The sequence below is a fragment of the Cystoisospora suis genome (assembly GCF_002600585.1).
Source record: "Cystoisospora suis strain Wien I chromosome Unknown contig_1476, whole genome shotgun sequence".
In the NCBI taxonomy this organism is placed as follows: domain Eukaryota; phylum Apicomplexa; class Conoidasida; order Eucoccidiorida; family Sarcocystidae; genus Cystoisospora; species Cystoisospora suis.
Genome location: NW_027154276.1, coordinates 22,422 through 32,486, shown reverse-complemented (window position 1 = coordinate 32,486; position 10,065 = coordinate 22,422). Strand labels below are relative to the sequence as shown.

General features: G+C 41.8%; 1 protein-coding gene across 1 annotated transcript; it reads right to left on the bottom strand.

Annotated features, from left to right (window-relative positions):
- Nucleotides 1–694: 694 nt before the first annotated feature.
- Nucleotides 695–9,075, bottom strand: CSUI_003348 (uncharacterized protein). Its single transcript, XM_068063546.1, has 3 exons — nucleotides 6,054–9,075; nucleotides 3,983–5,518; nucleotides 695–2,393 (listed from the first exon to the last, which is right to left on the bottom strand). The coding sequence occupies exons 1-2, from the start codon at nucleotides 7,615–7,617 to the stop codon at nucleotides 5,274–5,276; spliced, it is 1,809 nt and encodes a 602-aa protein (XP_067924475.1). The 5' UTR covers nucleotides 7,618–9,075; the 3' UTR covers nucleotides 695–2,393; nucleotides 3,983–5,273.
- Nucleotides 9,076–10,065: the final 990 nt, after the last annotated feature.

Sequence of the window (10,065 nt, the reverse complement as noted above, 5' to 3'; positions counted from 1 at the left end):
CTCGCACCGATCCGACGGCCGCGACGCGGTCGTTCGGCGATTCTCCTCTCTCACCGCGGCATGGAAAGGAGCCAGCCAGGCAGACAACAGACAGCACCACCAAATCTTCGCATCGCCCACTGACCGGAGGCGCGGTGTAATCGCAGCTGGTGCCTGAGTAAAAAGTTTCAGTGTCTACTGAATCCACAGAGAAAGGGACGACCGTGCACTTTAGGAGGGGGAATTGCTACAGTCAGGAAAATGTTACGCGGGAGTGGCAGTGCTGAGGCCGCAGCAGAGGCGAAACTGAGAGAGGAGGCAGCAGAGGAGCAACCGGTGGAATCGAAAGGAATGAAGGGAAGGATGCGGCCGAGTTACCGAATACATGTATATATATGAGATATGTCATGACCGTACAGAAAGTGAAAGAACTTAGTCTCTTATGAGCAGCTCGACTGGAAATTTTGGAGTTAAACGGAAGAAATTGGGTTTTGTAGCAGTCGGAGAGGCGGGCATCCTTTCTGTAGTGAAACATCAGTTCTACCGAAGTTCGTCTTCTCGTTCGTTCCTCTTCACGCAGCTGTCACCTTCCAGCCACGAGTGCTTTCTGCCATTACGCCATAAACAAACGGTTGGAATGACGAGTGTTTTTTCTTTTTCTGTTCTGACTCTTATATCTTTTCTTCACAATACACATACACCATGCAGCACAGATAAACCTACTCCACTCTCCTTCTGTCTCTTTCTATCTTTCATTCTTTTGTTCTTTCCTGTCCACCAGTTCATCACTTGGTCGAGCAACCGCGGAACAACCGAAGGAACGAAAATAACAAGGAAACCCTTTATTACAGTGCGATCCATGATCGCTAAGAAAGAAGTAGGAAGAGGTGGAAACTGCAAACCTCTAGACAGAAGAAAATAAAAACGAAAAAGAAGCGGTGTACATACACCACCCCGATGATCTACGATGTTGATCAAATACAAGACTTGAGGTCTTCTTCTTCCTCTTCCTCTTTGGACGTTCGTAAAGAGGAAGATCGAAACTCAAAAGAGACGCGATGAGTGACAAGGAGAAACTTCTTAGGAGATCCTTACTTTAGATGAAATAAAGATCTTCTAGACAAAAGACCTCTCAGTCGATGTATATATATATATATATATACATATACCCTCTCTTCCTGTCATTGAAGTCTAAAAATATCGAGAAAGAGTACGAACAGATACCCCTCTAGAATAGGTAGCTATTTCTCATTCTTTTCTTTATGCATAGAGATGATATGCCTATGTGATGTACATTTGAAGTCTTCACTGGAGATCACCTTTCTATTCTCAGTCAAGAAACATCCTATCCTTACTCCTAATACAGCCCAGGAGAAACACGCATGTATCCTGCAATAGAGACTAGATGAGGCGAGTGCAACAGCTTCTCCCTTGTTTCGTCTTCTCCTTGTAAAACCTTTTCTTCTATTCTGTCCCTTTCTCTTCTTCACGAGAACAATGTAATGAATGAAAGAAAGACTGGACAACAACACAGGACTGAAGAAAAAGACATTAGAAAGGAAGATAGACTATCGTGCGCCTCTTGTGTATCTCTATCATTCATTCCGTTCTACGTCTACTAGCCCTTCTCCTCTTTCTCTCTTAACCTTCTTGTTTCTCCGTGCTCTTAATCAATGGAGTCTTTCTGTCTCTTTGTCTTAGGCTACCAGCCTTCTCCCTACGAATGTTTTCTCCTCCTAGAGTGTGTACACCCACGGACGTTATGGATCTATCTATGTAGATATGCCTAGGTGCGGAACTTGGCGAAAGAAGGAAGACAGAAAAAAAAAGACCAAAAGAGTCTCTTTGGTCATCTTAGTACCTCGCGTATAGAACTAACATCATTGCGATGTAACTAATCCATCGGGCATACCTCCCATCTCGTTAAACGTTCTGTACGTACACCGCCTGACAGATTGTTTGACTACGACAGAATCCCCTGCTTTCAGTAGAGATGTGAGGAAACACAACGACCTACCTGTTCTGATTACTGTAAACTCTTCTGTGATTTCTTCCGGTGTATATACACCTGAGCACGCACTTTTTGAACATCTATCTACATCTAGGAAAGACATCTTCTTTCGGAAAATTGGTGAAAGGAAGGCTGGATTCAGGAAAGCAAGCCTGAGATAGGGAAAAGAAATGTTCTGTAAATCTCCTCCTTGTTCACATACGCACTGACAAGAGGGTGTACGTACACCTGAAAGGATCTTCATAATGTCAAGATCATCTGGTGTGCTCCAGCTGAATTCTTCACGAACGCCTTCTCCGTCAGGAATCAGAGATTTCCTACACTTAACTACATCGGCTTTCCTCTACTCCGAGGTCTTGTTGCTCTCTTCACACGAGTTAAAATCCTCGACACCTTCTCCTAGCTGTACGTACAGAGGAAAAGAATAAGTATGAATCCTTCAGAAGATGTCAAGAATATCCTTTCGAACAAAAGGAAACACACACGAAGTCTGTTTGCATTCATCACCATCATCTCCTCAACGGTAACCGCCTACTGAGAACGTTTATCCGGATAGCCACATCCCAGCGAATCTCGGGTGTACGTACATCACATGACCACGCGAAGGAGGACCGATTCCATTACTAGTGCTATTACTCCTCTTCTTGTTGTGACCTCCCTTCCCAGTGACGATGATGACAAACGAAAACTCTTTCTTAGAAGTCGTCTTTACTTTACACATCATCTTATCTTCTTCTACTCTTGTTTACTTTTTTCTCTTGTCGGAAACACCTTCAACCTTCTGTCTTCACGACTTCCTTCTCTTCAGTGCTACTGATCAGGTGTTATTCATCGTCAACCCTTTGAGGTGTACATACACCGTACCTCGCTCTCAAACGTAAAGTAATGTGACACCTTAACCCGAGAAAACTAAAAGCAATGAATGATGTAGAAAGAAAGAGAAAAAAAAGCAAGCGTGTTCTTCTCCATAGGATCTCCTTAGTACAAAGACAAGATACTTCTTGATTCCTTAGCCCCATGTTCTTTCCACCACATCCTATCATTCTCCGAGATTTTAAGCTTTCTCTTTTCACACCATGTGTATATCTCCTGCTAGCTAGAATATCTTTCCGATATACTCGATCTTCTCATCTACAGAGAAGGATATCCCTATGTTTCTAGATACGATTAGAGAAACAAAGAAGAGAAAAAAGAAAGAAGAGAAATAGATGTCATCTTAATCTTTCTCTCTCTGGCTCTTTCCTTTTCTAAACTCAGCCGAACCAATTCCGTCCTTCTCTCCCTCTTTCATCGCCCTTCGAGTGCAGAGCGCCAAGAACTTTAACGAGAAGGAAGAAGATAAACAGAAGACAAACAGGCCTCCTTCCCACCTTGCAGGGGAGAACCTTGCCTATAAGCAAATATTCTAGAGACTAACATTCCTGAAGATATCTTTCTCATACGACAGCTACTGTCATGTCTGGGACAAGTGAAAGAAGGTAGACCATGCAAAGGATACACGCCAACAGCACACAAGCTCATATGTATATACGTATACCTAGATGTATATATATATATATATACATCATATATATTTCTACATATAGGCTTAGAGGTATGTTGGTATATGCGATAGACAGAAGAATCATATGGACAAGTAGACACCCAGGAGTTATCTGCAATGTGGTATATCTCTCTCCTCGAATAGAAACAGGCTTCACTATTCCTCCTTCTCACAAAGACACCCTACCACGGAAGCATACGATGAACATAGATTTCTACGCGTAGATAGTCTATACAGAATCGGAGGAACTGAAGAGGGGATAGCAAGTAGACTCGTAAGGTCCGTGGGCTGACGTTGCTACAACTGCACTACTTGTCTCTCTACATGTGTAGATGTCCGCGTCTGCTACTTTCTCCTTCCTCTTCTAGCTCTTTGAGAAACGAGAGAAGACACCTCCGCTCCTCTTTCCTTTGCAATAGAGAAGAACGAGAGAATACACATCTTCCTACTTCCTTGGAACTAGGATGGAGATGAGGCTCTTTCGACGCTGTCAGAGAGATGACTGGAGCTCGACGACGATGACGAAGGAAGATGAGAAGAAGGAGAGGACGACGAAGAAGGAGAAGAAGAAGAGAGAGAAGAAGTAGGAGAGTCATCGAGACGGGAACAGCAGTCTTCTCGGATAGACAAACCTAGATAGGTCGATTTGAAGAAGAGGAAAGAAAGAAAGAAAGAAGAAAGCAAAGAGGAAAAACCAGCAGAAGTCCGGTCTTCGTCGAGAAAAGCATAAAGAAGTGAAGAAGTTCCTAAGTGAGGTTCAAGTGACTAGAGAGAAGAAAGACCCTCAACAGTCTACTATCTATCTCTATATAGAAAAGAAAAACATACATCCACCTTTAAGGAAAGTACTTGAGGTGTATATACACTCCAGCTTTTTGACGTTGAAATCCGACTGAAGAGACCAATCAATCATCACATCGAAATGAAAGAAAGAGATCTTCACGACCATACCTTGGGAATATTTTGTACGTACAGGACGAAGAGAAGAAGAGGAAATCCTTTCTTCTACTTCTTTCTCTGAAAACGAGAAACACTCTTCTCCTGTATCTTGTTCTACACCTGAAGAAATGAAAAAGATCTGATGACGGAGAAAGGATGTAGACAAGAAAGCATAGGGAAGCAAGAATACCGGAAGTACTGGGCATTCAGGTGTATGTACACAACTCATCGGAAAGCCCCAAACATGCAGAGATTTATCCACTCCGAAGAGAAACTTGTGAGAATCTCATTCAAATCAGAAATCACGAAAAAGCCGAAAGAAAGAAACGAGAAAAGACAGCGCTCGAATCCAAGAAGCGGCCACGCGTCAATACATCTAGCAACATAACTATGTAGATATACATTCGTGTATCTACATAGTTATCCGCATATGTATACATAGGGGGACAGAGGATGAAGATGTGAACGGACTACGCGCATTTCTAAAGAAGAACTTCAGATGATGGAAGCATATGAACGAGAAGAAGCACATACATCATCACGAGGTGTATGTACACCGTGAATAATGAGCAATAACAGAAATTAGAGAAGAAAACACGAAAAGAAGAAGAAAAAAGACACCACAGATCATCTCAGCCGAAAGGTCGATGAAACAACTCGACGGGAGAGAGAGAGAGCGAGATAAAAAAAGAACAGACAAAAAGAAAGAGAAGAAGAAAGATAAAGAAGGAAGAAAGAGCCAAGTGAAACGAAAGCGACGAAGAAGAAAAGAATACGTCATGTCTCCAAGGAGGGAGGTTTTTATAAATTTACACTACCCGAAACATCATCTTCATCATGGTCACCGTTACAGGAAGCCTCTCCCCTCTCTTGTATCTTCTTCTTTCTCTTAGTCTTCCTCTCTTCTTCTTCGTCCCCTTCCTTCGAGGAAAAAGAACTTTCACTTGAGCGCTTCTTTCGATACAGATGGTCCTTCGTCTGCGATGGGAGTGGATGAAGAGTCTTATCATGAAAATAAGGACACGAATCTCCATTACGACAGTAACCTACAAAGAAAGAGGAAAGCAAAAGAAAAGAAGAGAAAAACAGAAGAAGAGAAAGCCCAGGACAAACAAACCTCACCATCAAGAAGGTGTACATACACCTGGCGCATGGTGTATGTACACCTACATGCGGTGTATATACCCGTGTGGTGTATATACACCCCGTTTTAAGTGTATGTGAAATTACATGATAAAAATGCCTTTTTAGAAAAAAGGATGAAGAAAACCACTTTCTCAAATACCGATCTGCCTATCTCACAGAGGTGAGAGTTACCTAACCTGTACTGTCGAGATGTATATCTGAAACACGTATATACACATATATAAAGATATGCTTGCAGTGTATGTACAGATGAGAAATAGGAGAGAGGAAGGAAAAAGTAGGAGAACAAAGGGAAAGAAGAGAAAGAAAAAATAGGAGATTACGAAGGACGAGAGTTCACTTCTTCTTTTTCTTTTCTTCTTCTGTCTCATCTCTTTCTTTCTAACTTATGCAGAAGAAGAAGAGAAAGATGAAGAAGAGAAAGAAGTGACACACCTCCTCTGCTTGAGTAGAACCGACAGACTTTAAGAGACTTGTTTGTAAACCGCGGGACAAGATCTGGAGGATAGGAAGAAGACGACGATGCAGATGAAGAGGAAGAAGATAAGAATGTGCTTATCTCTTTTTCTTCTTTCTTCTCTTGTTCTTTCTGTTTCTTTTCCTTCATTTCTTTAAAGACCTGAGCTAGAAATTCTTCATCGTCTTGTTCGTCAAGATCACCAGCCTTCACATTCTCCTCTTCTTCTTCTCCTCTCTGAAAGAGAAAATCTTCTTCACGAAAACTGAAAGAAGAAGAGAAAGAAGAAGAAGCAGGAGAAGGCGAAAGATAAGGAGAATGAGAGGCAAGATACGAATCTTCTCCTCGAGGATGCCAATGATACCCCGCAGAAGAGGAAGAAGGAAAAGAAGAAGAGTGAGACGATGAAGAAGAAGAGAAAGAAGACGAAGAAGAGAGAGAGGAAGAGGGGTGAGAAGACGAATGCGAAGAAGAATGAGAGTTGACGAGCTTATTCCATCCTTTCGGATTCTGAGCTTGAAGAGTGAGGAACTTCTGTTTTGAAGCGATTCTTTCGCATATCAACTGTTCCTTCTCTTTCTGTCGATTCACTAGCAATTGAAGTTTGGCTATATTCTCTTTCAAGTCGCGAAGACGAGAGGTAGAAGAAGAACGACAAGGAAGAGAGATTTCTTTTCTCTCTAAATGAGTCGACTGACTGCGAGAAGAAGAAGAAGTTTCTCGAAGCTTCTTGGTAGTCTCCAAAGACGCAACATTACCATGATCATAATCTTTCTCTCCTTGTTCTTCTAATTCATCCTTCTTCTTCTTCTCCTCCTCCTTCCTAGTAACGTCTCTCTTCATGATCTGGTTACTATCCTTCTGTGAGGGAAACGCTTTCTTCACTTGGGAAGAATCTCCTGCCTCCTTTCCTCCAACAAGAAAAGATGAAGCAGAAAGAGAAGAAGAAGAGGAAGGGTTGAGACAGGAAGATGCTGAGGGTGGAGTTGGATATCTTGTAGTAGAGAGGACATGAGATCTGGAGAGAGAGAACGCGGAAGAAGAGCATGCACCCTTCGGTAAAGAAGAAGAAGAGGAAGATGAAGATGAAGAGAGATTCCTTGTTAGTTCTTGAACGTTAGGAAGGTTTTTCATCCGTTTCCTTTCAGGGAAAGAATCGAAACCACTTGATTGAGAAGAGGAAGAAGAAACCTCTTCTGCGTATGCTTCTCTTGCATATCTACTCCCGTAGAAAGAAGAAGCCTGCAACGAGGAAGAGCCGAGGAGGCTTTGTCTTCCATCGCGCCCACCTCCTTCTCCTCCTTGACAATGAGGAAGATATTGCGATGAATGAAAAGAAGAAATGGAAGACGATGAAGAGGAAGGAACAGAAAGATAAGAAGAAGAAGAGGAGGAAGAAGAAAGTTGTCGATCTCTTTTGTGAAGGCTCTTGACGTTCTCACGATGTAACACTCTTGCAAGAGCTGCGATTTTCTCTCTTAACTCTTCCGTAGAGGAAGAAGAAGAAGAGCTCGAGTAGGAAGAAGGATAGAAATCTCTCATTTTGTGCTTGGCGGGGAAGAAGGAAGTAAGGAAGAGAAGAAGAAAAGCAAAGCCGAGAGAAGGCAAGACAACGGACTGAAGAGAATATGAATGAATAAATATCTGTCTGGGAATGTTTCGTAAAGACTTCTTTCTTCTCAATGAAGAATGAGAGAAGAAGAAAGAATAGGAGAGAAGAAGTGGAAAGAAAGGAAGGAGAAGAACGAGAAAGAGAGAAAAGATAGCTTCATATCTCTCTGGTTTGACGTTCCACACCGAGGGATGTACGATGTACAGGACCAGAGACGGAGACTGAGAAAATTAGGAATAGAGAGAAAGAAACGCGGAAAACTACCCAAATTGCCAGAGACTTTCTTTCTTTCTCGCTTTCTCTCTTCCTTCATAAACCTCACCTTCTACTTCACAACTCTCTTCAGTGGCGAACTCGGAGAACAAGAAGAAGGAAGGTGAGATAAATGAAAAGACGAGAGAAACCTTCCTGACTTTTCCGTTAGCATTCTTCCTTCTTGTCGTTCGTGTAGGTCCCTTCTACAGATATCCACCACAACGACTACCTAAGAAGAAAGAGCAAAAGAAGAGGAGGAAAGAGAGAAGAAGTCGTCTTTTCAAAGGGTCAAGAAAAGAGGAGATTCCAGTGGAAGAGACACTGAGGGAAGATGATGGGAGAAAGACACGAAACACCTTTCATTTGAGAAACAAAGAAAAGGAAGAAGAGAAGACGAAAGAAATCATGTTGAGTTGTTGACGGATCGCCAAGAGACAATGACAAAGAAGGATAAGAAAAGAAAAGCTTGAGACACGACAAAAGAGTAAAAGAGAGAGAAAAGTGAGAAAGAACGAAAGAGAAATCTTTTTCTTGTCACAAAGGTCTTCTTCTCCCGGGAATCTCCGTCTCTCTTGTTCCTTCTCTCCTTCCTCTTTCGTCTCTTGTCATCTTCTTTCTTCCTAACATCAATCACAAAGGCATCACGAAGGGATAGCTGAAATGTGTAGTGAGCGTGGAAAGAAGAAGAGAAACGTAGCAAGGGAATTGCTCTTCGAGAAAGACAAAGAAAGAAAGAGAGATGCCTTCTGTCTTCTCTTCTCTCTCTCTCTCTTTCCTTCTTGGTTTGTCTGTGTCCTCCTCCTCCTCTTGTGTGGAGATTTCTATGTAAAAATTCTGTTCAAGACAGGCCAAGAAGAGAGAAGAAAAGCAAGTCTGTCTTCTTCTACTTCTTTTCGTTTCCTCTCTCTCCCAAGGAACTCTGCTAGACGTGTAGAGCGACACGTTTTTCTCCCTTCGAGCTCACGACAGCACTCGCCTTGATGGCTTGTTAAAATAAATCTCCGAATATAAGCCGCGGACTAGCCAACCCAACACATGCAATCAGCTACCTAATTGTACACGGTACATCTACGGATGTATGCATGTTGATGTATATACACGTATCGCAGACAGACATAGATAGATGGATGGATAGATATAGATATATATAGATAGATAGATCAAAATACATGAACCAATAGCTATGTATGTATATCTATATATATAAGATATACATTTACATGTACGCACATAGATGCGCGTACTCCCGGTATATGCATATGAATAAGAAGGTAGTAGAACAAGTAGCAATAAGTGATAATAGGACGTTGTTGAAGAGATGAAAGGAACGAAGTGTATATACGGTACATGCGGAGAAGTAGAAGATTATGTCGATGAAGATAGAGACAAACATCTATACTATCACGGACTATTGAAACATGTTAGATTGCTTCATCCATCTTCTCTCTTTCATATACGTACGTGTGTAGACGTTCTTTCTTTTCATCCATAGATAAATAGATAAAAGATAAAAACAAGGGAGAAAGGCAAGACTCTTTAAACCTGTTGATTGATCCGATCTACCTCACTTCGACCACAAAAGTGAAGTGAAGAGGAGTAGATGCAAAAGAAAGAACATCCATAGGGAAGTGTGTGAAATCTTTGTTTCTCTCCGTCTCTTTCTCTTCTTCTTTTTTCTCTTCTTTTCCTCCTTATTTTTTCTCATAGAACGTCTTTGTCCTGCATTTCTTTCATCTCTATGAGGGACCGAACGACGCGACAAATCTCTTTTTCATTGAAAGACAGATCTTCTTTAGGAAGAAAGAAAGCTTTCTCTGAATAACCAAGCCTGATCGGGGTCGCTTCTACTGTGGGAAGAGAGAGACAGAGACAAGAGGAGAAAAGAGAAGGCGAGACAATTCTCTCAGGGTTTCAGGTGTATGTATGTAAGTAGAGTATCTTCTCTGATCTTCCATTATTATCGTCTTGGTCTTCTTCTTGTTAATCCTATAGGGAGGTCTACGCAGGGTTTCTTAGATGGAGAACAGAAATGTCACAGAAAAAGCTCAAGGTGTATATACACACGAACTACGACAGACAACTCAAAATGAGGAAGATCCTTGATGTATCTTTCTATCCTTTAA

Coding starts and splice junctions, on each gene's coding strand:
- CSUI_003348 (XM_068063546.1), bottom strand. CDS start 7,617: ATGAGAGATTTCTATCCTTCTTCCTACTCGAGCTCTTCTTCTTCTTCC. Junction 5,519..6,053: donor GTTCTACTCAAGCAGAGGAG/GTGTGTCACTTC, acceptor CTTTCTTTGTAG/GTTACTGTCGTAATGGAGAT.